The 26,725-nt window shown below is 47.8% G+C and overlaps 1 protein-coding gene across 3 annotated transcripts in view; it reads right to left on the reverse strand.

Annotated features, from left to right (window-relative positions):
* The window catches only part of SLC2A9 (solute carrier family 2 member 9), a 246,081-nt gene that overhangs the window by 160,992 nt on the left and 58,364 nt on the right, over nucleotides 1–26,725 (reverse strand). For all 3 annotated transcript variants that reach the window (XM_077750505.1, XM_077750504.1, XM_077750503.1), the window contains one exon: nucleotides 13,756–13,916. In XM_077750505.1, coding sequence (XP_077606631.1) covers nucleotides 13,756–13,916 — 161 coding nt within the window. The remainder of the gene's footprint in view (nucleotides 1–13,755; nucleotides 13,917–26,725) is intronic.

Genomic DNA, 26,725 nt, shown 5'->3' on the forward strand with positions numbered 1-26,725 from the left:
ACTTAGGCAAGCATTGGAGAACTCAGATGTCGAAAGGGGGATCTCTGCAGAGGGGGTGCTGCCCATGTGGTGCTGACACTTTGGGGGCTTGGAAGAGGGGTCGTCAAGACCTGGTTTATCTTCAAGGGTGGGCACTAGCCTGCTGGGGTTGTTCTTCTGAGGAGCACAGCGTTCTGGGGTGTAGACAAAGGCTGGGAACTAGACTCACTGCTGGGACTAGCAGAAAATTCAGCCAAACCAACAGGACCAAGTCCCTTGTCTCGCCTCCTCTTGTGTGGCTCTTGCGTACCTCTTATTAAAAGGCAGATGAGGCATGCAGGTCCCAGCCCCTGCATCACACAGCAGAGCATCAAGGGTAAGTCTGGAGCCGAGAGACAATAGTCTGATAACCAGCACAGTGTCCTATAGCTTTAATTAGCAGGCGTTCCCTTTCTCTTTCTTCCCCTTCCTTTCCTTCCATCTTCCCTTCCTTTCCTACCTTCCTTTTCTCCTAACCTTCCTTGCTCCCTCCCTCTTCCTTCCTTCTTTCCTTCCTGCTTTCCTTTCTTCTCTGCATTTCATGTAACGATGCTTCTTATATGTGATGACATCTTCAATTTGCTGAACTACAGCACCAAGTGTGAGGTTGAACTAATTCCACTTGAACAAGGTCAGCCAAATTCCTATGGCAATTATTCCTATAGCTGCTCTGCACCAGGACTGCTGTTACTCTTCTGTTAACATATCTCCAAGACCTCATGGTTGAGACGCATGACTTATTTGGGGGCCTGGAGACCTGGGTCCCTGTGCCAGTTGTATCTTTTATGAGCTAGGTGACTTTGTATTTTATTGCTCTGTGTTTTCCTTTCCTCATTTACAGGCTGATTGCAATAGCTCATGCTTACTGAACTCTTGCTCTGTGATAAAACCTTTTGTAAGCACTTTACATGTATAGCTCATTTGCTGCTCAGAATGACCCTATGAGGCAGGTACTTTATTATCCTTTTTTTTATAGGTAAGTGAACCAGGATATAGACAAATTAGAAATTAAAGTCATACAACTAGCGAGTTGAGAGCTGGAGAAAAACATCATAGCTTCTCACAGGATATTTTTCCCCCTAACAACTTTAATGAGTCAACAAATATTAAACTGTTTTGTAAGCTGGAAGAAGCTATGGGGACGTGAAAGGGGACTTTGTTACTACTTTTGTGAGTTAGAGCTCTTAAATTCCAGGACTGGGCTCTTTCCATGATTTCTTATTTATCCCAAACTTTCCATTAAAGTTTTTCTCTCTTCATACATCTTCTTGGAGAATCCCAAAGCTAATCACTTTTGCAGCTCAGTCATGACAGTACAAAGACTGCTTATTACAACATCTTCTACAATGTGAACTGAAAAAGCCCAAACGTCCCTTATTAAAATGAATTATGATACATCTATATAATGGTACAATACATAGACATTAAAACAGAAGTAGCTTTCTATATTCTGATGTAGGATGATCTCCAAGATGTATCGTTAAGTCCAAAGAACAAGGTACAGAACGTTGCATAGAATAAACAACGTATGATAAAGAAATGTGTGTGCGTGTGTGTGTGTGTGTGTGTGTGTATACGTGCATGCAAAAATAGACACAAACTTGGGAAAAGATACACAAAATCCTGGTATCACAGGTTGCCTCCAGGAAGGGGATCTGATTGGCTGGGGGACAGATATACAACAGAAGCTTTCTATTTTACGTTTGTTTGATCCTTTTAAAAGTTATGCCATATGAATGTATTAATTATTCAAAACATAAATACAATCTCACTGTCAAAAAGTTAATTTAAGTGGATGCCATGATGAAGGGAAAATTATGATTTAGCCAAGACTTAAAATAGAAATTCCAATCTAGGCTGACCTCCCTTATTCTTTTTTTTTTTTTTTTTAGGTCTATTTTTGAGAGAGAGAAAGAACACAAGCAGGGAAGGGGCAGGGCAAAGAGAGAGGGAGACACAGAATAAGAAGCAGGCTCCATGCTCTGAGCTGTCAGCATAGAGCCCGACATGGGGCTCAAACTCATGAGCTGTAAGATCATGACCTGAGCCGAAGTCAGAGGCTTAACCATCTGAACCAGGCACCTCTGACCTCTCTTATTCTGACGCAGAAGGTCGCAGGCTCAGGATTCAAGAAGATGAACCCAAGGGCACTAATTTTGTTATTAGTGAGGCTCAAAGCACAATGAGAATAGTCTGGTGGCCCATGTCTGCGCCGTGCTCATGGCCTTTCCTTTCAGTCTTCTTGGGAAGGGACAGGTCAGCCTTAAGAAGAAAGCAGGGCAGTGGTGGGAAGACCAGTAGCCTCATGGGGGCAAGGGCTTTCGCAGACATATCCGCTCAGGAAACAGTGCAAGACACAGGGTTTACCATCGGGAGTAAGTCATCCCTGTCCTCAGCCTCACGGGCTTTAAGATCTAGTTAGGGTCACAGAAAAATAAGCTGTCACACAGAAATCAATTAGAAGTAAAGATATTGGGTTGGAGACTGTATAAGTGGGAACTGTGTCTGCCATTGGCCTGGGTTTCCCAGGATCCTTTCTCTGCTCTGCTGGTTCAAAGGGAACTGAACTACATTTCCCAGCCTCCCTTGCTCCCTAGCTCCCTGGGAGGATTGGCCAATGAGAGGCCTGATGCTGTCCTCCGGGGAAGAGGAGAGGCTGAGTATCTCCCTATCACCCTGCTCTCACTCTGGCAGGTACATCTGCTCCTTGGTCCCAGCTCCATGGCTCTATGGTGCCAGCAACCTGCCCCCTTCTGCCAAGTGGGCCTGGCTTGGGGGCCCCAGCAATGCTGCCTCTGCCTTCCATCCTGGGTGTAGTAGTGGCTTGTGTGTGAAAAAGTGGTTTCTCACAAGCCAAAAGATTCCCCTGTAGCTCTGTCTCTGGCCCCAGTTCTACTCCTTGAGGCCTCACAGCCCAATTCCCTGTGGGTGTAGAGTTCAGCAGACAATGAGAAATAAAGGGCTTGATCAGGAATCGGACCTCGACCCCCAGGCTCCTACTCCAGTTAAACTGGACCCTTGATGCTAGGATGACAGTAACAGTATTCACGGCACTGATACTGGCATTACTCAGTGGTTCTCAAGGCTGGCTGTTCATCAGATTCACCAACATCACATAAGAAGAGCACTTGTGGGTCCACCCCTAAAGAATCCCAATCCTTGACGCAGACTCCACAAGAGGCCTTTAGAAGAGTCTAGAAAGAGCATGGCTTTTACATAAATTATCTCACTTCATTCACTTCGTCTTCACAGCCTCCCAGCAGCATGCACTACGGACAGCCGTGCACTCTTTCTGGAAACAGTCTTCTCTGGGACATCTGGGATCTGTCCTGTTTTCTCCCTACCAGCCTCCCCTTCTCAGTGTTGAGCCTGGGCTCCTCTCTCCCCACTCCCTCCCTGGGTGACTTTGTCCAGTCCTGTGACCTTAACTGAAAACAATCCCAACTATCTCTCTGGCCTGGACTCATTTCAATCCAGACTTACATACTCGCTGCCTCCTAGGCATTGCCACTTGCATGCCAGCCGCCATCTGAAGCCATGTAGCTTTAAAACAGAACTCTTGGGGCACCTGCGTGGCTTGATTGAGCGTCCGACTCTTGATTTCAGATCAGTTCATGAGCTCAGCGTTGTGAGTTCCAGCCCCACATCAGGCTCTGCACTCTCTGTATGGAATCTGCTTGGGATTTTCTCTCTCTCTCCCTCTCTCTCTCTTTCTCTCTCTCTGCCCTTCCTCACTCCTGGGTGCATGCATGCGTGCTTTCTCTCTCAATTTTATTGATATACAAATAAATTTAAATAAAACAAAGCAAAGCAGAACTCTTGGGGTGCCTGGGTGGCTCAGTCCATTAAGCATCTGACTTTGGCTCAGGTCATGATCTCACAGTTCGTGGGTTCGAGCCCCGCATCCGGCTCTGTCCCAGCAGCTTGGAGCCTGGAGCCTGCTTCAGATTCTGTGTCTCCCTCTCTCTCTGCCCCTCCCTCACCTGTGCTCTCGCTCTCTCCCAAAAATAAACATTAAAAAAAAAAAATAGAACTCTTGCATCCCCACTGCTAACCACTCCCCACAAATGCATCCAAACCCTTCTTTCCACAGTCTTCCCCATCTGAATAAATAAAACCTCCACCTTCTTGGTGGCTTAGACCAAACATCTGGAAATAATACTTACATCTCTTATTTTCCTTCCTCCCTGCATCACTGAGTCCCACCTACACCTGCTTCCAGAGTATATCCTCGAGCAGAGCACTTCTTTCTGTTTCTGATCCACAGTCCGGGAGTGGTGCAGGCCACCACCGTCTCACACTCAGACAGATCCAGGAGCCTTGGGTGGCTCCTGCTTCCACTCGGCCCTACTGTAGGATTCACAGTCCACAGAGCAACGAGAGTGATCCTTTCAAGCAAACACTGACACACTTCCCCTTACCTAAACCTTCTAGTGGCTCCCACTGCACTTGGGACAAATCCTCACCAGGGCCTATACAACCTTGCACGAGATGGCCGTGACCGCGCCATCGGACACTTGTGCCTTCATGCTCATGAAGCTTCCCGCCGTCTCCTGGGTGTGCTGCGCAGCTTCCTGATACATGACCCTTGTCATGGGTGCCCTCCATCCATCGTACGAGTCTTATCTCACTACAGTGATTTAAATGCCACGTCCAACGCTGTCTGATGTGGTACGCCTCCTAGCTGCAGGGCCCATCCCCCACAATCCTACCACCTTTCTATTTTCTTTGCAGCCCCCACAACATGGGAGTTTAGCATACATATTTATTTGTGTGTATGTTGGCAGATGCCCCGACTGGAGTGTAAGCCCCACGTGGGCAGAGATTTTGTCTTGTCACTGTGGCCCCAGCCACTAAGCCAGTTCCTGGCCCAGGAAGGTGCCCCATACAAAGCTGTTGCATAAGTGATGGAGTAAGTTCTAGATGCTGGCTGGGTTTCCTCCCGGTGGCCCAGCTCTGGCCCGCTCTGAGTCTTACTTTAGCTTCTAGGTCTGTGGGCAGGACAAATGCTGTTCTCCTGAATCTACCTCCAATACTATTCCCACTTGGACAGCCCAGCCACATGCTAACTGAACAACTGCGGGCAGGTTTCCTACCCTCTCTGGGCCTTGGTTTCCACACCTTTAAAATGGAAGTAACAGGGGCGCCTGTGTGGCTTAGTCGGTTAAGCGTCCGACTTTCGCTTAGGTCATGATCTCGCGGTTCGTGGGTTCGAGCCCCGCATCGGGCTCTGTGCTGACTGCCAGCTCAGAGCCTGGAGCCTGTTTCAGTCTGTGACTCCCTCTCTCTCTGAGCCTCCCCTGCTCATGCTGTCTCTCTCTCTCTCCTAGAAATAAAATAAAAAACATTTAAAAAAAAAATGGAAGTAACAATGTCTACCCTCTAAGTCTCCTGTAAGAATCAGATGATTTACGGAAAGTGCTTAGGATGCCACCTAGAACTTATGTGGAGCCTCAATAAACTAAAAAGGAAACAAAATCCATAGTGATAGCTAACACTCCCTGGGTACTTACTATACTTTAAGTACTTTATACTCACTGAACACCCTAGGAATTAGGTAATCTTGCCACCCCATGTCCCATGTGAGGAAACAGATCTAGAATTTGAGTACGTGGTCAAGTTCACATACTATGAAATGGGAGGTTCAGCATCCAAGTTGCCCTGATACTAAACTCCCCACAATGGTGGCTGCCATATTTACTCAGTCATTCATTCTTTCAACAATCATTCACTCATTCAACATTCAACATGTCATTCAACATGTGCATGACATCCATGCACTCAGCACAACATCTGAATGTGGACTGGGTGCTGAACACCATTCTAAGTTCTGGCACATAGCTGCCATCATGACCAAGTCCCTGCTCTTATGTTCTCAGTAAACAAGTAAAAGACAAATGCTGTAGAGAAAACTAATGCTGGGGGTGGGGGGAAATTTTACTCAGGGAGACATCTGGGAAGGTGACATCTAAGCACAGACTTGAAGAAGGAATGCAGACCAGCCATGTGGATATCAGGGAGCAGCAATCTTGGCAGGCAGGTACGAATGGTCAGACATGGGCTATTTTCAGGTACACAAGTGAGCCCAGTGCTGCTGGAGACAGAGGAGGCAGGAAAGCAAATAGTAGAAGTGAGGGTAGAGGGACAGGAGGGGGAGCTCATAAGGGTCTTGTAGGAGCCGCCATGACAACTTGGGTTCCCAGCTGGAGAGATGGGCAGCTACTGGAAGATTCTAAGGAGAGGGATGCCATGGCCTGACTGATATCTTACATTAACAAGATCACGTAGACTTCTCTGTTGACCATGGGCTGTAGAAGCAAGTGCAGAAACATGGAGACGGGCTGGGAAGCGTTCGCAGCGGACCATGCAAATGCCAATCGTTATTCTGCCAGGACGGTAACAGTGGAGGTAGTGAGATGAGGTCAGATCCTGGTGTGTTTTAAAGACAGTTTATAGGATTTACAGGTGGATTGGACCAAGGTAGAGAGAGAGAAGAGTCAAGGGTGCCACTAAGTGCTCTGGCCTGAGGTCCTGCACTGGATACGATGGTGTATTTTGTGCTACGCAGAGAATGTTAAAGTCACATTCAGCTCTGACTTAAAACATCTGCAAACAGGGCTGCACACCCCCTAAGCAAGTTCATCATATTAATATATTCTTTCCCAAAATAACCCCCAGCCTGACAGTGTCCCGGTGAGGATGGAAACCTTACTTACAAATAATTTGCAAAGCTGACTCACTGGGGTTCAGAGACGTGGAGTTTAATGATTGTGTTTCCATCTTTCCCTGGGGATGAGCATGACAACAAAACAAGGGAGACCAGGGACATGCCATTTCTGAGCACAGAACTCCGGTGACCCCTGAGAACCCCACCTGGGACACCAGACTCACTGTTCTGAGCTTTCCTGTAGTGCAGAATCTTCGTGGGCAGCCCAGATCAGCTCTCAGCAGAAGGGGCCAAATATGAGGAAGGGTGATAAGGTGATGAAGAGAGTAGAGAGCATGTCACTGGAGAAATGGTCAAAGGGACTCAGCATATTGAGCCTCGACAAGAGAAGGCTTGGGGGAAATGTGAGAGCTTCGGCTATGTCATGCTTTAACTCAATCACACAGCACCAAGTGGTAGAGATACAGGGAACTTAGAAAGTATTTTTATAAAGGATTAGTGAATTGGGGAACCTCTGGAGATACGGCTTCCATCACCCACACTTCCAAAAATTCTTTAGCCTAGCTTGGCCTATAAACCAAGATCATACCTTGCTTCTACTAATCATCACCCTCCTCCTGTCTGTCCATTCCTGCTTACTCAGCCTGAATTCCATGGTCCACCACTTTAAACAGCCATCACATCCTCAGCTCCTTGACCCTCTGACCCAGTCGCCTTCATCATATGTGCCTGGAAAACCCCAACCCTGGTTAGATCTTGACCTACCTCCCATATGCACCACAGAGCTCAGCCTGGCTGGAGAAAACCCGAACTACATTGACTTCTGTCACTTGAAATTCATGACCACCCATCACAACTGGGCTTTGGGACCTCCTGGCAACCATTCTATAGTTCTCTGGTTTGTTCAATGTCTTGCTCTCCTAGAGGACTATTTCATACACCTTATCCGTCTTCAAATCCCCTTATTCTCCTTCTCAGCTGATGACCTTGCGTCCTACTCCACTGAGAAAGCAGAAGCAATCTGGAGAGGAATTCACGTGTTCCCTCCACGTGTATCGACCTACCTGCATCAAACTGCCTGCTTCTGCGCCCACACACTGCCTTCCCTCATTCTCCTAAGGACATACTGTTGCACTCCCATCTCAGGCCAGTCCCTCCACTTACCCCCCAATTCCCTACCCACCTCTTACCTACATAAGAATATTGCTTTAGCAAGTTTCATTTCTTGCCCTTGACCACCAGTGTTCCCCTCTCTGCTGGAATATCTCATTAACACGCTGTTAAAAGGTAAACTGCACCCATCTACACTCATTGTCTCAAGTTATTCTTCTCTCTTAAACCCAGTCCAGTGGTTGTCTTCCCCACCCTGCCTTTGAAACAGCTCCTGTAAGGTGACCAGAGATCTCCACATTGCTAAGTCCACCAACGCTCAGGCCTCATCTTCATTTGAACAAAGGGGGTCACTACTTGCTTTCCAGCTCTCAGTGGTGGGCCAGCTCCTACCTCACTGGCTGATCCTTATCATTTTCCCAACCCTCTCAAGATTGGGGGACTCCTGATCTCAGCCTTTGAGCCCATTTCTTCGACCTCTATACACTTCATAGGTAATCCCTTTTTCTGTCCTGGCTTCAAGTTTCACCTATGTACTGATGACATCCAGACTAACATCCAAGCTCTGAGCTCTCCTCCAAGTGCTAGACCCATATATCCAACTGCCTGCTTCACATCTTCACTAGGAAGTCTCAGAGACAATTGAAGGTTAATATACCCCAAACTAAATTCCTAATATTGCTCCTCTTTCCTCCCCAAATCCTATTCCTGGGTTATTTGGGTGGCTCAGTCAGTTAAGCATCCGACTTTGGCTCATGTCATGCTCTCACCATTCATGAGTTTAAGCCCGCATCGGGCTCTGTGCTGACAGCTCAGAGCCTGGAGCCTGTTTCAGATTTTGTGTCTCCCTCCCTCTCTGCCCCTCCCCAAAAGTAAATAAACATTTAAAAAAAAAAACACCCTATTCTCCCCAAAGACTTCCTACCTAAAAAAAAACAAAAAACAAAAAAAACCCATAACACCATCACACCACCATCCTTGCAGCTGCTCAGGCCAAAAATGTTAGCATTATTTTTTATTTCTGTCCCTCACCCCCATCCCCCATATGATACATTACTAAGGCCTGTTTTTTCTACTTCTAAAACATGGCCAAAACTCATAAAATAACCACTACCCCTCACCGTGTCTTGTTACAAACCTGGTGAAAACCAGATCGCCTCATCCTATTAGTGCAAGATGCTTTAGTCTCCCCCAGATCCACTGGTAACAGCAAGCCCTTCAAAGTGTAAATCAGACCCGCTCTTAAAACACACCAGCAACTTGCCAGCTTAGACAAAAACCTAAGTCCCAGCCCTGCCCTGCAAGGCCCTCGGGATCCAACCTCAGTGCCGTCTTCCTAGCTTCATTTTCTACTCGTTGACTTGGCCCAGCCACATTGACATCCTGTCTCACTTATCTTCAAAGAAGCCAAGGCTGGTCATTCCCCAGGGCCTTTTATACTTGCCGTTCCCTCTGCCGGGAGAGCTGTTTCCCAGAGTCTCTGTCCACTTTGTTCACCCCTGAGTGCCGGGCACACAGCAAGTGCTCCAAAAATATTTGTCAGGGAAATAAGTGCATGAGTGAATGAAAGTATGAAAATGGGAGAAAAACAGCCACTTTGGGAAGTTACAGTAGAAAAACCTTCAAGCACCAGGCATTCCTCCATCCACCCTTCTATCTGTCCAACAAGCTTGCTTGCGTCATGTGTACAAGCTTCCGCTCAGGTGCTGGGGCTCTCATACACCTCTCATACGTGGTTCTCACACCAAGGAGCTTCCCTTGCAGGGAAGAGACAGAAATGTCAGTAAGTGGTTACAGCCCAAAATGCTAAGTGACGTAACAGAGGGAAACAGAAAGTCTGACATGGGCCCAGGGGGGACCAGTATTTGGTTCCAATAGATGTGGTGGGCAGTGTGTGGCAAGAGTGATGATTTATTGACTTGAAACCATCATTTCCAGCTCTCACATCTGTAATACAAATAGGTCATGTCCGTATCCGACAAACATATTGTGCAGAAACAGCTTGTACCAAAGTCACTGCGCATTTGGGGTTGGCTGACTCTCTGAGACTTTGGAACTCTGCCTTCCTGGAGGCCACATCTGCCATGCCCAGTCTTTCTTCTTATCATCTGGCATGAACCCCAAGCCTGGCTTGGCTCTCTTCCCCTTTTCTCTCCTCTGCTTCCATCACCATCAAGGGGACTCCGGAAGAGCCCTCCCTCAACAAACGCATGTATCCCAAGCCCCCTCATAGGCTCTGCTTCTGGGGAACTCACCTTCCTACGACAACTCCAGCCTGAAAGAGGAGATGGTCAGCGACCAGTGTATGTCCTCTACTGTGCATTCAATTGTGTTCCAATTCCTCAGTTGAAGCCCTAACCCCCAATGTGACTATATCTGGAGACAGGGCATTCAAGGAGGAGATTATGGTTAAATGACTTTGTAAGCGTGGGGCCCTAATCCAACAGACACGAAGCCTGCTCTCCCTTAAGGAAAAAGGCTGTGTGAGAACACAGTGAGAAGAGAGCCACCTGCAAGCCAAAGAGAACGGGCTCGGGAGCAACCAGCCCCCCTGCCTCGTTGGTCTGGGACTTCCCACCTCCCCAGTTGCGAGAGAAGAGATTTCTGTTGTTGAAGCCTAGAGCAGGCTTCCCACGTGCACCGCAGCCGCCTGCAACAGGCACCCAGAGAGCTAACGTTCCTTCTGCCTTCTAGAAAGTAAACACACATTTTAAAATATTGAAGTAGAAAGAGAAAAATAACACTTCTGAGGACCTGCTATTTTCCTGGCAGGATGTAATGCTTGTTCAATACGCATCCTTCTGGGGCGTCTGGGTGGCTCAGTCAGCTGAGCATCTGACTCTTGATTTCAGCTCAGGTCACGATCCCAGGGTTGTGGGATTGAGCCCTGCATTGGATTCTGCACTGAGCATAGAGCCTCCTTGAGATTCCCTTTTGCCCTCTGTCCCTCTCCTGTGTGCGTGTGCCTGCACTCTAAACAAAATACCCATCCTCCCTCTTCTATGGGATTTCCTCCAGGAAACATTCTTGCCTGCACTCGGTGTCGCACCCCCACCCCACTGCAGGTCCAGGAAATGGGCTCATGATATGGTACCTTTCAAGTGCATTATTCAACAGGATTTCTAGTGTTGGCCACTATGAACACTTGGGGCCACAAAATTCTTTGTGATGGGGCCTGTCCTGTGTGTTGTAGGATGTTTCGCAGCCTCCTCGGCCCCTACTCGATGCTGGCAGCACCCCCCAGCAGTGACAAACAGAGCCACCTCCAGATCCTGTCATTAAATGTCTCCTGCTGGGGCAAAGTTGCCCCTGGTTGAGAAGCCCCAGGGGTCTGCAACCTCACACAAGTAAATGAGATTCAGGCCTGGGAGCCGACTAGAACTGCTGGAAGGAGAAGTGTGTGCTGGGGATGCTGAGCAGAGACGGGGTCGCCCTGAGCTGCCGGGGCCATCCCGCCCCCGCACGGGGGAGAGCCAGCCTGTGCACCAGGCCAACACAGAGCAAGGCCGAGCTGAGAGACAGGGAGAATAGACCGGTGGATTCGGCTGAGTTATATTCCAGTTATGTGAGCCAATTAACTCCCTCTGGGCCAAAGCCAGTTTGGTTTGAGTTCCCGTCACACGCATGAGTGACAGGGCGCATTTGGTAAACATGTCTCCTGAAACCCTCGGAGCTGCTCCCTCCGGTGGGCGTGCTCATCCGAGCTTTATGGGTTTCAGACTGTGCCTCTTGTACATCTACTACCTGTCCACCCGCCCATCGGGCTTCCAGAAGCCACGATGACGTGCACAGTGCATCGCTCACAGCTAGGCAGCTGTTTGCCGCTGGTGCCCAAGTGCCAGTATCGGTGCCTGGCACCCAGCAGGGGTCCAAAAGTATTCGCTGCATGGGTGGATGTGGTTTTATGGCTTGCTCAGGACCATGCCTGAGGATCCGATGTCAAAGCCTGTGTGAGGTTCCCTATAGTTTTTTGCATATCTGTTCTGCTCTGCTCCAGACGGGAAAACTAGATCCAATGGTGTGTGTAAGAAGGCCTGAATTTCAGTGCAACAGGAAATACACAATCACTACCGGTTCTGCAGAGTGACGGGATGACATGCCTCAGGAACAGCTTATGAGCGCGGGGACAGGGACGACCGTGATGCCAACCAGCACAGGCTGGGCGCTGACTCCTTGTCAACCACTGAGATGAACATTTTACGTCCACCATCTCATTTCATTTTCACAACCCTCCAACAGGCCATTGCCGTAGCTGCATCTTGCCACTAACTAAGCAAAGCTCGGAGAATGGATTTACAGAGCCCTTGCCAGCACACCCCTACTTAGATCTGCTTGGCATAATGGGAGGTGCATGGTGTGGTGGGGTAGGTCCCAACCTGAGCTCAGGCACCGTGTAAGCTCTCGACTCCATCCCCCATCTAAGACCCTAGAGAGTGGAGAAATTGAAATAAGAGCATATGTGTGAGGGCCTGGAACGTTGGGGGAGCACAGAAAATGGCAGCCCTCGCTCTGCTCTGCCACAGTTATACTTCTCTGGAGTACAGAGTTCCCATTTATGACCACCTGGAAGTGTACTTGGGGACAAGGAAAATGTCAGCACCTCTCCTGCCTCACCGGATACTACAGACTTTCCTGAGCACCACATGCGTGTTTTCAGGATGGCTTCCTGCCCCAGCCTTGTGAAAGCCTGCTCTGAAATACCATCAGTTCTAACTTACTCCTTGGTGTGGATGTGAGGCCGAGTGGAAAGGAAGTGGGGGGCACCCTTTAAAATAGTGTTTCTATAGCCCTGAGGAGTGGAAAGATTTTCTGGGGTCTGATGAATCTCCTTTCCAATTCAGGTCAGTGCAATATGGAGATGTGTTGAGCACTTACTATGTATGGGGAAGTGTATGCGCGTCAGGATAATGAGGAGCAGGATGTTAAGTAATACAGTAAATAATAATAACTTCCACTTACTGAGCTCCTGCTCATGTGCCATTCTGCCTTCATTCTTTTTTTTTCCTAGTCCCTGTAACATTTCCTACATTTTTACAGAGGGGGAAATTGAGGTTCAAATACATTAAATGTCTTGGTCAAAGGCACACAACTAGGAAGTGGAAAACTCATGAGTCAAGTTCAGACATGGATGCTGCAGATTCCACTTTTCCACTAATACCCCAGTATCTCCCAAGAAGTTACAAGCAAAGATACAGAGGAAACATTTGGGGAAATTTACTGATAAGTCAATCTGACCTCAGGGAAGTCTTCGTAGGACAGAAATAAGCGAGACATGAAGTTCAGGAGGTAAAGTGGATCTGGCCCAGATGGGAAATCTCAACATGAAGTGTTTGACACTTACATTACCGTATTTGTAAATACGAAAGATCTGTAATAACCTAAGCGTCTAAACATAGGAGACTGGTTTAGTAAGTTATCCAGACCTGTAACAAAACACAGTCTGAACTCCCACTTTTTGCAAAGCAGATCGCTATGGACTTGCAAGGAGGAGTCTGAGACACCGTGCTGACTCTTCTCCATTTGCCGCTGCAGCCAGATCCCCGCTCCCCCTCCTCCCTTCCCGTCCTCTCTGAGCCCTGGGATCTGGTCCTCCTGGACTGCACCAAAAAGGCTCCTGGGGTTTCTGGCTTCTACTTGGTTTGACCAATGCGAGGCACTGGCAGCAGGCTGGAGGGCGTGAGGAGAGAAAAGCCAGAGTATCTCTCCCCTCCCCCCTCCTTGTTTCAACAATACAGTCTGACGTGGCCCAGTCCACACAGCCCTCCACAGCTCAGCCCACTGTCCATGGCTTCATTTCTCCTTGGCCTCAGGTGCCCTATTTCCTCCCCTTGCTCTCCTGGCACTAAAAATCTCTAGATGAACTGCCCGAGTGGAATTCTGTTGCCTTCTGGGATCCCGACTATGCTACAGACAAACTGCAAACGCTAGAGGGGCTCCCCCAGCAGGGACGTCCCACTAACCTCCCAAGAACCTTTCCCATCAGCTTCACCATTAACGTCCCCATGAGTCCACCGATGGCGAATATGGACACCGTCACAGACCAGAGCAGGGTCAGCGTGTCTTGGTCAATTGGCTGTCCATGCCTTCTTTCCCACGATTCATTGTAGAAGGACTTGATGTACTGAAAACAAACAACAAAACGTGTTATTCCACTTTACTGCTTGTTATAAACAAACAGATTTTACAGAGCATTTTCTGCAGGCTAGGCGCTTGGCTAAGTTCTGTTTGAGCTTTACTTCATTGAACCCTTCCAGCCAATTTTGTGGAGGGGCCCTATTTTTACTTCATTTTGCAGACAGGGAAACTGAAGCTCAGAGAGACAAAGTGACTTGCTCAGTAAGTGGCAAACCTGGAAGTCAAGCTCAAAGCTGACCCCAAACCTAGGGTAAGTGATGATACCTGGGCTTCCCCAACTCTGGTGCACAGCAGAACCAACTGGGAAGTGTGTTAAAACATGCATACCTGACAGAAGAGAAAATCTTTGTCTTTGAGGTTGACAAAGATACAGGATGCAAAAACAAAACAAAACAAAACAAAACCCCACCATAAAAGAAAAAACAAAACGCTCATTTGCATTTCAACTAAATTAAAGTGTTTCATTCTTCAAAAGATACTTTGAAAAAAAATGAGAAGACAAGCCACAGACTGAGATAACATATGTGCAGCACACAAACTATAAAGAACTTACACTACACAGAGGACACGAACGAGTCAGTAAGACAAACAACCCAATTAAACGAGCAGAAGACTTGAACTGACTCAGAAAATTCAAGTGACCAATAAGTTGATGACATGATGCTCAATGTCATTAGTCAACAGGCAAATGCAAATTAGAACCATAACAAGATACTATTTTGTATTCTCTAGATCCCATCATCATCAGTTCTGATTTGGTGGGTTTGGGGACGGTGACGGGGTGATTCTGATGTGCACCGAAGACTGAGGTCATCATGGCACTAAGCTCCTCAAAGGAGTTCTATCCCCAAGATACTCATAGCTATCCACCGGTACCAGAGCCAGCATATGACACTGCAGAATAAACATATGCTCAGGATGCATAGACCTCAGCTTGAATCCCAGCACAACAGAGTACTAATGATCTAAGCCAACTGGACCTTGGCTTCCTCATCTACAAAATGGGATGATGGCACCAATGTTCCAGGGCTGTTGGAAGGGTCACACTAGAGTTTGGAGCAGTGCTCAGTGCTTCGGTAAAACTCACACAATTCCAAGGAAGCTAGAATCTAACAGGTCTGGTGAGACCAAGTAGTTAGTGACCAGCAGTAGACTCTCGTGCACTGTGTCAAATTTATGCAACCATCTTGGAAAAGTTTGGCATCATCTGGTAAAGTTGAAGATGCCCCTAACCTAGAAGCCAGCAAATCCATTTCTAGAAAATTCCTCTAAAAAATTCTTTTCCACCCGCCTTGGGACATCTACCCAAATGTCCATGTAGCATTGCTTATAATAGCCCCAAATCAGAAACACCCAGATGTCCACCCATAGCAGAATGGACAAGCTGTGGAGAGTCACCATAGGAAACACCAGAGCCACAAACACGAACTACAGCAACGTGCAAACACAGGCTTGTATAGTAAAGCCTCACAAAATACAACACTGAACAAAATAAGCCAGAAACAAAAGGGTACTGATACCATATTTCTATCCAAAATATACAAAATATAAACAATTTTGGGGGAATTACATACAGATTATAAAATACAAAGGAAAACAAAGAAATAATTATTGCAAATGTCAGGTCAGGGGTCACTTCCGGGGGGGGGAAATGATCTGGGAGGGGCATCTGGCAGGATCCTCTATTCTTAATCTTCTTACTCTTAGCCAGGATCTAGATTTACAAGCATCCTTTAAACCATGTGTGTGTGCAATGCATATGTGTGCATTTTATATACTCTTAAGCATAATGCATTCCACATATCTAAAACTTAAAAAAAAAAAAAAAGGCGGGGAAAGTATCCCGGGCAGAGGCAAAAGTCAGGAGCTCACGGCAGAAGAAAGCTCGCGGTGTCCACAGAATTGAAAAGAGGCCAGTGGGGGTGGAAGGGAACAGGGAAGAGAAGAAGGGGCCGCCGGGAGTTGGAGGAGCAGCGAAGGGCCGGTCATACGGGGCTTAGAGGTCATGGCAGCCAGCTTGCTTGTTACTTGGATTTCTGGGGGCAGGGGGGCGGGGTGTGGAGTGGGAAGCTATCAGAGGGTTTTAGCGAGGGGAGTGGTTTACATTTTCAGCAGACTGCTCTGGCTTCAGAGTGATGAGGGACCTAGAAGGAAGCTAGGGAGGGAGCTGGCCCCGTGTTGAGAGGCAGGGCAAAAGTCCAAAGAGGTGGGTGGCCTGGACCAAGCAGTGAAGGTGGAGAGAAGGGTGTGGATCCAAGATATGTTTTGAGAGTAGGATGGACAAGACTAACTGGGAGGGTGGGGGGGACTGGCCCCAGATCCTGGGAGGGAAGGTGCTCCAGATGGCTACGAGGAACAGAGAAGATTGCACGGTTTCTGGGCTAGGCAAACGGGCTGATGGCAGTAGAGGAGGGAAGCATCCTATCCCTACGTGATACCTATTCTCTTCCCATTCGCTCTCTCTTTGGCTCCATAACTACCTTGCTCATAGCATGGAGGGAGGCCAGAACATAGTATCAACAACTAGAGCTGTTCTGAAAAATGATGAAGTTTCTGCACCTTAATGTATGAGACACTCATCATCCACTGACCCATTCAACAAGCGTGGCCTGACTTCTAGGACCTGAGCTGGACACAGAAATAAACCATCATGGCCCCCAGATCCCAAAGGTCTTCCAAGCCCACTGGGGAGGATAATGCACTAAATGTAAGGACATTCTTGGCTGCACCTAACAGGATACTGCAGCTCAAAGCAGCTAACAGCAAGGATACTTATTACTTACACGAGTGCAAACGCACAGGAGTGCTGAGCTGCAGAGCTGGTCATCTGGTGGCTCAGTAACATTGCCAAGAATCCAGCACTTCCTTTTGCTTCACTCTGCTCTCCAGTTCTGACCTCACCTTAAAGGCTGCATCCAACCACTAGGACAGGATGACTTCTAGAAAACTCTGGCCTCGTGCTTCCCCAGTTCGTGTGTGACTGGAGAGAGCAATCCTAGCCTCTCAAGGGTCTCTTCTTGCTACGATCTCTCCAGAAGCCTCCGGCAATCCTCGCTTTATATCCTACTGGCCCTGGTTGGGTCACAGGCCCCTCGCTAAGACGATCATTAAGGAATGGGGTGGCTCACCAGGCCTGGCACTAGTCCTGCGAGTTGCTCCCTATTTTGTCAACAGTCAGCTTCAGTCGGACAAAATTGTTCCTTGCAACTGCTGAAACTACCAAGATACCTAAACTATCCCATTTCGGCCTCGCAGCAAAGCTGGGGGCAGAAACCCTCACGTACAGAACGGGGAGCCGAGAGTTGCCAACTTGCCCACGTGGCTAACTGATGGAGTGGGGGAGGTTGTGCAAGGCCGGCCTCACGTTGGAGCCCTAAAGGACAACTCTACTACAGGGCTCGGAACTTCACGGTCAAGGTGGCAGTGAAGCAGCCAAGTACAATGGCGCATTTATTGATTTACAAGTAAGTATCCGGGTGCCTGAGTGACTCAGTTGGTCTGACTTTGGCTCGGGTCACAGTCTCACGGTTTGTGAGTTCAAGTGAACACCGGGGTCACTACTGTAAGCACAGAGCCCGTTTCAGGTCTTCTGTTGCCCTCTCTTTCTGCCCCTCCCCTGCTCGCTCTTTCTCCAAAATAAATAAACATTAAAAAAAATAAGTATCAATTATGGGCTATACACTCTGCCGGGTGCTAAAGTACAAGGGTCACAGCCAAGGAGCACAGAGCACAGTGGGAGGAAGTGTGGTAAACTGCTAAGCCGGGGGTTGGACGGGCCTCAGGAAGGCAGAGGTGCAGAACGCCCCTCCCCAGGGCCACAGCATCACAGGGTCAAGACCCTCAGAGAAGCTGGTGTAAGGAGTGAGTACCCAGGACGGCATGGGGCACCGCTTGCCGCCCAATAAGCAGGACCCCTCCCCCACCACGCACAGAAGGTTATTCTTGGACGTGACGTTTGTCCCCAGTGCAATCTGGCACTGATTCAAGCAACCACAGCCACCTTCCCAGGAGCCTGGCTAATGCCACCCTTGAAAGCCTCTTCTCACCACGCCTGCAGCTGCGACCGGTGTCCGAGAACTGATGTGCAGAAATTAGAAGGACGCTGCTGAGGAAGAAATCTTCTCTTCCTTTCCAGGCATTCAGGGGCCTGGTGAGAAAGCAGCCCGCTTTCATATCACGCACTCCTGGCTGTTGCTTTGGGCATCCCTACAGAGATTTTGTGTTTTCAGGCTGGGAAAGCTGGAGGATGGAAGGCACCTCTGCAGAGGGCTGGGGAAAGCTGGAAGCCTGTGCCCCCTGCGCTTTCCTCAAATGTCCTGAGAGCTGGTTTCAAAGTAACAGCTGTAACGATTTAATGTTTGACTTCTCCAGGTATGACTTCAGCAGAGGATGAAAGGCAGACACAGGCTTATGAGAGCCAGCCGATGACGGTTGTTGTGCTAACTCATTACACAAACATTCACTGAATTTGAGACGTGTGGACCTGATACGTGTGAACGCTGAGAACTGGACACATATGAACTCATTCCATCGTCTTCACAACCCTATGAGGTGGGGACTGTTTTATAACTTCTCTTTGGGCAGATGAACCTTAGGAACAGAGCCATAAGGGGCTTTTCCCAAGTCACACGATTGGCATGTAGGAGGGGCAGGACTCCAGACCCCATCTCTTAACCACTACTGTGTTCCGACTCAGTAGGGAAAACACAAAGGTGATCATATCAGTACTTCTGTTGCATATTGAAAGACTGGAGTAGGGGAGAAGAAGGGACAGAGAACGAATATTGACTGCCACGTATGTATCAGACATCAGTATACACCTCATCTTGTTTAACCTTAGGCACCCATCTGGTGAAGTTTCATTAAGAGCAGAAAACTCTGGGGGTACCTGGGTGGCTCAGTCGGTTGAGTGTCTGCCTTTGGCTCAGGTTATGTATGATCTCACGTTTCGTGGGTTCGAGCCCCGTGTTGGGCTCTGTGCCGACAGCCAGCTCAGAGCCTGGAGCCTGTCTTCAGATTCTGTCTTTCCCTCCCTCTCCTGCTCACGCTGTCTCTCTCAAAAAATAAATAAAAAACATTAAAAAATGTTTTTTTAATGTTTTTTATTTATTTCTAGGAGAGAGAGAGAGACAGCGTGAGCAGGAGAGGGAGGGAAAGACAGAATCTGAAGACAGGCTCCAGGCTCTGAGATGGCAGTCAGCACAGAACCCAACGCGGGGCTTGAACCCACGGACCGCGAGATCATGACCTAAGCGAAAGTCGGACGCTTAACCGATTAAGCCACCCAGGCGCCCCATTAAAAAATGTTTTAAATAAAAATAAATAAGTTAATTAATTAATTTTTAAAAAAAAGAAGAGAAAACTCTGGAGTTGAGAAATGCATCTGAAAGCCATATAGAATCCAGTGGAATTGCAGACCTCTCTTTCCCCCGTGCTCACAATGTCTGAGCCCTCCTCTTCCTGGCCACACCGCCAGGTCACACTTCTCGGTGCCTTGCATCTGGATGTAGTCACATGGCTACTTCTCACCAAAGGAGCATGAGCAGAAGTGATGTGTGTCACCTCCAGCAAGGTATTAAAAGTCTGTGTGCCTTCTCACTCACTCCCTTCCCTTATAGTCTGATCATTCACAGGCTAACCACCAGAGACCTCCAAAGCCCTAAGGAATGGCAGGGCCACCATTCCTGGGGCCTGGGAGCTGAAGGAGCCCGGGTGTCTCTGCTCACTTGCTCGTTGATGGTGGCATGAATGAGAAATAAACTGTCACTGTGTTAAGTCGCTGAGGTTTAAGGGTTCCTTGTTATAACAGCTACTTTACCAAAGACAATGAACCTGACTCCAAAGCCCATGCCATCACCATTACTGTGCCAGGAATCTTTAAGAAAGAGGGGAGATTTCAGCAAAGTCATAAAGGGTGGGTAGGGGATCTGAGCCTTTGGCTAGAAGATTCCTTTACGTTTGGGGGAACTTGTAAGACTATTTGAAAAGAGTATTCTGCAACAAAATAGAATTTTAAGATGACTAGGCTAGCTAATGTCTAGGCCTGATTTGGACCATCTCATCCATGGATTCCACCTTTCATGTGCCACTGGGTCCACTTCCAAGGGGCCCAAGCTTGTCTTTCTCTCTGGCTCCCCACACCTGCTTCCTCACCACCAGGGGCCCAGATTCCCAGCCTGTCTTCTGGATACAAGCGCTACAGCCCCTGCCTTCAAGGAGCATGTAGTCTAGTAGAGAGAATAGTAGAGCTAACGCACATCTATAAATGGAGTGGAAGTAGAGCGATGGCAGGAAGCCGAGAAAGGCGGTGCATGCTCACCACATCAGGTGAGCAAGAAGGGCAGGTGGGGACGGGCTTGAGTTGGACAGTTGGCAACATAGGAAACAGAATCCTCAGAGGCCCAGACAGTGCTCATCACTGGCCTTGACTGTCAGCCTGAGGAGCCCACACATAATCGTGTGGGCCCTGGGGAACATGGAATCGTGAGTCTAATTTGTGCTCTAGAATGTTCCCTGCGGATGCAGTGTAGGGGTTATTTCAGTAAGTTTAGACTGGAGGTGGCTGGACCAGCCAGGAAGATCCTGCAATTCACAAGGGAGGGTGAGTTGAAAAGAATTCTTTCACGAACTCATCAAGGAGTATTTATATCATGGCAAGTACCCACTTAAGCCTAAACTGGCTAGAAATAAATGAGAGGCTACATGGTTAAAGGTAAGGACACTGAGTAAGAGCCAAGAGTCTTGGGTTCAAGACTTGCTTGCACTGCTGTGGTCTCTGTGACATCCTCCATGCGGCTCTGCCTCAGAGGGCAGGCTTCTAAGTGGTTAAGGGCCCCAGAATCCATTTTATTCAGCTCTGTCACTTTTCTGCTGGTCGATCTTGAATAAGTTACTTAACCTTTCTTCACCTCCGATTCCTCATCTGCTAAGTCATTCCCCTCCTTAAAAGAGTTACTGTGAGGATTTAACATGAAAACGGATATAAAACATAGAGCAGGGTCCGCAAGCATCACACACTAAAAATCAGAAGTTGGGGTGGCCGCTAGTGGTGTTGATAACGTTATTTCTGATCTGTAAAATACAGGGCCTAGATTTGCTTATTTCTCAGGCCTCGGAAGCCATGAATAATTCACCACTAACTCCCCAACCGACAGCTCAGAGGCCAAGCTTCTGGCAACAAATTGAAAGCACGCAGTTCCCAGCCAGGAAGACCGGCCTAGAACACCTCCAAATGATGGCAGGAAATTGCCAGGCAATGGGAGGCAAATTACCCTGTAGCCTGTTTTACAATATTAATGTTCCTTACTGATTCACGCAGAGCCTGTCATGAATTCATCTAAAAATATTCTCAGGAGTGCTATAAAACTGCACATAAATAGAACACTTTTGTGGATGGGCCGCAGTACACACACACACACACACACACACACACACACACACTGCATAATTGAGCACGTCATGCCCATAACTCTTTCGGGATTTGTAAAGACACTCAGACACTCAACGCCACTGGAGATGCTGGCACAGTGAGTAAAACAGTATGGAAGTCCCTTACGAAAGTGCCCACCGCCAAACCACGTTCCTTGAAATAAGGACCACTCAGAGACAGAATTCCACAAGCCCAGCAATGTCACCTGATATCACCTGACTAGCAGAGGTAGGGCCTCCTGTGCAGAAGTTAACATATTTGGCTTGAGGCTTCCCTCCTCTGAAAGGCCTGCATGCAAGGTTGGCCCGAGGCTGGCATTGGGGAGCTTGGATTTCAGGGACAGCCCCCACCACTCCCAGATCTGATGAAAGTGACTCGCAAAGCCCACAGTATGCAGGGGATGGTTTATGCCGAACACCCGCTTTGTCTCTGGGGGGTCAGGAATCACATTGCTGGAGGATTGACTCAGTGATTTCACCGAGTGAGGACTCCAGAAGCTTGCTCCTGGTTTCCTCTGGACTTTGCCCCGTGTGGCTTTTCCTTCTGATGATTCTGCTTCGAATCCCTTCACTGGAGTAAATCCCACCCGTGGGTGAGGAGTCGTGAATCCTGACGTGCCAAGTTCTATGAGTCCTAGTGAACATCAGACCTGGGGGCAGGGAACCCCGGGACCCAACACACCTCCCAGCCCTAAGGACAATGCCCAGGCCCCACTCTGACTTGGCTCGATATTTAGTCTGCATGTTTGTGGTGAGGTTTTTCTCCCTGCTGTGCGACTCTCCTGGAGGAATCCAGCTAACTGACGGGGTGAGAAAGAGGCCTCTGTACATATAGACACGTGAATATATTCTACTCCCACAATGAAAGCTGAACCCGATGAAAGAAGATGCATTGACTGCAAGCAATAGTCAGGCAAGTAAGACTCGCAGAGCTTTCTGGGTTCTCCCACCAACCACTTTTGCAATGGGAGGGGGGGAACCTTTGACTTTAATTATATAGGAGATGAAGAAAGGAAGTTTCACTTTCTCTCTGGCCCCCAGAGAGAGCAGTAGAGTGTGTGCGCTCCCAAAGTTTCTTCTGATTCAGCCAGAATTCATCCTGAGCCTCTCTCCTGCCACAGCATTCTTTTGAAAGAGTGCATAGCTGTGTTTACAGTGGGGCAGTGCATTCACACCGACACGTCTGTCATTTGCTCTGAAATAACACTTCCCACTCCTTTCCGTATGTCCCCTGGCTGGCTGGAATAGAAATGATGAGCATTTTCATTACTGTTCAAATTGCTTCTGGCTCCTAAAGATCAATCTTGAGGCATGGGGAGCTTTCCTAGGGCATCTGACCCATTCCAAGTTCAGGGTGATGGTCTTGAGCCAGTTCTGGGATAATTTATTTACAGAAAAGGACTAAAAACCCTAGCCTGCAGACGGGACCACTAGAAGGATTAAATGAAGGTGTGTAGTCCCTGGGATGATGTCTAGCAACAGTAGACACTCAGTAAATATCAGTGGCTCTCTCCCATGGCTCACAAACACAATGATTCTAGTTTTATTTGTTGGGTTTGGTCACACCAGCAGACCCGACTCTGACACTTCTCCTCCAACTTTTCCCGACTTCCTGCCTCTCTGGGCTAATTTTGCCTCTGTTCCCCCCGCCTGGCTGCAGCTACTGCGGGCCCCCACCGGTCTACACAGAGCTTCCCCAAGCCCTGATAAGGCTGTGCTCCCTTCTCCACTAGGTTCAACACATGCATTTTTCCCAGAGAAACTTTGTGAAATGGGAAAATTCCAAATCAAAGATACAGGCTTCTCAGCTCCAGTAAGCTGGGGTCCCCAGGGCATAGAAGAGCAGGCATGGGGGCCACCCCCCCCCCCCCCCCCCCCGCCNCCCCCCCCCCCCCCATCTAGGACACACAGACACCAACATCCCAGACCCGGACCATGATTCACACCAAACAATGACTCACAGCTCCCAATTTAAACAACGTAGCAGTGTCCTACGCCAGAGAAAAACTGGAAACAATCTAAGAGACCCACATTAGGAAGATGGGACGGTCCTATGATGCCACAGCACACAGCTATTAGAGATTCTGGTGATGGGGAATTTTCAAGAACATGGAAGCATGCTTACAATATAACTATTAGCTTAAAGAGCACATGCAAGAGAGAATATAAACCAGCAGATATGGATGATTTTTGAGAAAAGCCTTAAAAATGGCCTCTGGGTGGGGCTGAGGTTGGGACTCTCTCTCTTTTTTTTATTGTTTATTTGTTTTTGAGAGAACGAGAGACAGAGTGCGAACAGGGGAGGGGCAGAGAGAGAGGGAGACACAGAATCGGAAGCAGGCTCCAGGCTCTGAGCTGTCAGCACAGAGCCTAACGCGGGGCTCGAACTCATAAACTGTGAGATCATGACCTGAGCCAAAGTTGGACGTTTAACCGATTGAGCCACCCAGGCACCCCATGGGACTCTCTTCTTCAGGGACAGTCTATCACCCGTGAGCTGAGTAGCATTGGGCCAGCTCCTCAGTCTCTCTCTTTCAGGCTCCTTTATTTGTGCAACCAGATTATTATCTCCACGCCTGCTATGTGGGCTGCTATACAAATGAGAAATACACAAAGTGATTCATAGCAATAGTCTTATTATTAAATTATTAAAATTTAAATTTGTGCTGTTTGCTTTTGCTAATAGAAACCTGTTTGGCTTATATAACTACTGAGACAAAGTGAGGCAAACGAGAGAGAGAGGGGAAAAAAAGAATAAAAAGGAAAGGCTTTGGGATTTAAATATCAAAGGCAGTTGTCTTCCATGCTGAAATTAACCAGAGATACTTATTCCATGAAAATAATTGCCAGTTGTTTCTGTAATGACAAGATGCACTGGATTCTCCTGTAATGTCACCTGTCTTCTTTCAAGACGCCAAGCCACTGCACCTCCCCATCAGCACGCCCAGCACTGATGTCTTTGACACAATCCACACTCGCCGTGCCCTATCCGTGCCCTACCCGGTTCCCTGAGAGCAGGCCTGGGGCTGCACGGAGGTGCTCTGCCGTGTGCCTCTGCTCCCCTAAGAGTGCCGGGGCCCTCGGAACAGCCACTAAAACTGCAGCGTGGGGTGGGATTAATTAAAAGGACCAGAACTCGCTTCTGGGTTCTCTGTCTGCTGGCTCGTTGGAATCTTTCCTTTGACCAGCATCTAACTTCGGCAGCTAATTGGGGCAGATCTGCTCTTGTAGAGAGAGATGATTTTATTCGTTACCAATGCTTGTTTACCTGCCCTTAGGGGAGGATTGGGAGAGGAAAATGATGAAATGTACCATTTCTGCTGGGAACTTGCGGGGAGTCAAATTAATGCTCTGCTGAAGCCCAGGGCTTAAATACAGTAGCCGCCCCCGGACCCCTAATCTGCAGGGGATCCATTCCAGGGCCCCCGGTGGGTGGCTGAAACCTCAGATAATGCTGAACCCCGCATATGCTATGTGTTTCCTATATCTCCATACCCTATGATGAAGTTTAATTTATAAATCAGGCATAGTAAGAGATTAACAATAACGAGGTAGAACAATTGTAACAACATGTGGTAAATAATGTCATGTGGATGTGGCCCCAAGCTCTCTCCTTACTGTACTGTACTCACATTTCTTTTCCTTGTGAGGGTGTGAGGGGGTAAAATGCCTCGGTGGGGAGATGAAGTGGGGTGAGGACAGAGGCACTATAATAAAGCACGAGGCGACTATGAACTTGGACCGTACGTCAGGGGGAAAGTCATGTTTCCAGAGCATAGCTGATTGAGGGTGCCTGACACCAGCGAAGTGAAACCACAGATAGGCGGAGGGGGTGCCACTATACCAACACCAGGGAGGCCCAAACTCTGCCTCCCCTCCCAAGAGAAGACCAAACGTCACCAACTCAGAAATCAATAGAATGGTGACTAACTCATTATAAAAGCCAAACTATTCACTGTTACCTTTGTAGGATTCTGGTTTTGTTTCAAGGAAGTCCTAACTGACGTGGTATGAGAGTGTGGTAATACGTTAGAGCCCAGAGGTCTCTTTTTTATTCTTTCTTCCTCACACCTTCCTGCTCTTGTTTACGAATTCATTTAACAGACATCGTGGAGTATTTTTATATTGAGAACATACCTTCGTATGACATACATTCCATATATGCAGTTGGATAATTAAGAATCCGGCTGGCCTTTGTCCCTATGTTTGGAAAATAGCCGCTAAACCGTTGGGATGTCTTGAGTGATGAGCGTGTCTTTGTTATTCATGGTAGGCCTCTCAGCCCCCACCTGATAATTTATGCAAATGAGATAACTCAGGTGAGGGGCTGGACAGGCACATGGGTGTTCTCTTCCAAATGGGGCATAAGTGGTCAGACAGGAAACGAGTGGGAAGTTAGGGAGCAGAGTTAAAGGGCCCCCCAACCCACCCCAGTAACGTGGATACATTAACCTTCCTGATACATCTATGACATAGGGTCTGTATACACAAAAATAAACTCAAAATGGATGAAAGACCTAAATGTAGGACAGGAAACCATCAAAATCCTAGAGGAGAAAACAGGCAGCAATCTCTTTGACCTTGGCCGCAGCAACTTTCTTACAAGACATGTCTCCGGCAGGGAAACAAAAGCAAATATGAACTATTGGGACATCACCAAGGTTAAAATCTCCTGCAGAGCAAAGGAAACAATCAGCAAAACTAAAAGGCAACCAACAGAGTGGGAGAAGATTTTTGCAAGTGATGTATCAGATAAAGGGTTAGTATCCAAAATCTACAAAGAACTTATGAAATTCAACACCCAAAAACCAAATAATCCAGTAAAGAAATGGGCAGAGAACATGAACAGATGCTTTTCCAAAGAAGACATCCAGATGGCTAATAGACACATGAAAAGATGCTCAATAGCACTCACCATCAGGGAAATACAAATCAAAACCATGATGAGATACCACCTCACACCTGTCAGAATGGCTAAAATTAACAACTTCAGAAACAACAGACGTTGGCAAGGATGTGGAGAAAGGGGAACCTTTTTGCAAAGTTTGTGGGAATGCAAACTGGTGCAGCCACTCTGAAAAACAGTATGGAGTTTCCTCAAAAAATTAAAAATAGGACTATCCTACAACCCAGCAATTGCACTATAGATATTTATCCAAAGGCTACAAAAATGCTGATTTGAAGGGGCACATGCATCCCAGTGTTTATAGCAGTCAAATTATGGAAAGAGCCCAAATTTCCATTCACTGATGAATTTGAATAAAGATATGGTATATACATAGAATGGAATAGTACTTGACAATGAAAAAGAATGAATTCCTGCTGTTTGCAAAAACACTGATGGAACGAGAATGTATTATGCTAAGT

Source organism: Crocuta crocuta, unplaced genomic scaffold (genome assembly GCF_008692635.1).
Source record: "Crocuta crocuta isolate KB4526 unplaced genomic scaffold, BGI_CrCroc_1.0 scaffold179, whole genome shotgun sequence".
Taxonomy (NCBI): domain Eukaryota; kingdom Metazoa; phylum Chordata; class Mammalia; order Carnivora; family Hyaenidae; genus Crocuta; species Crocuta crocuta.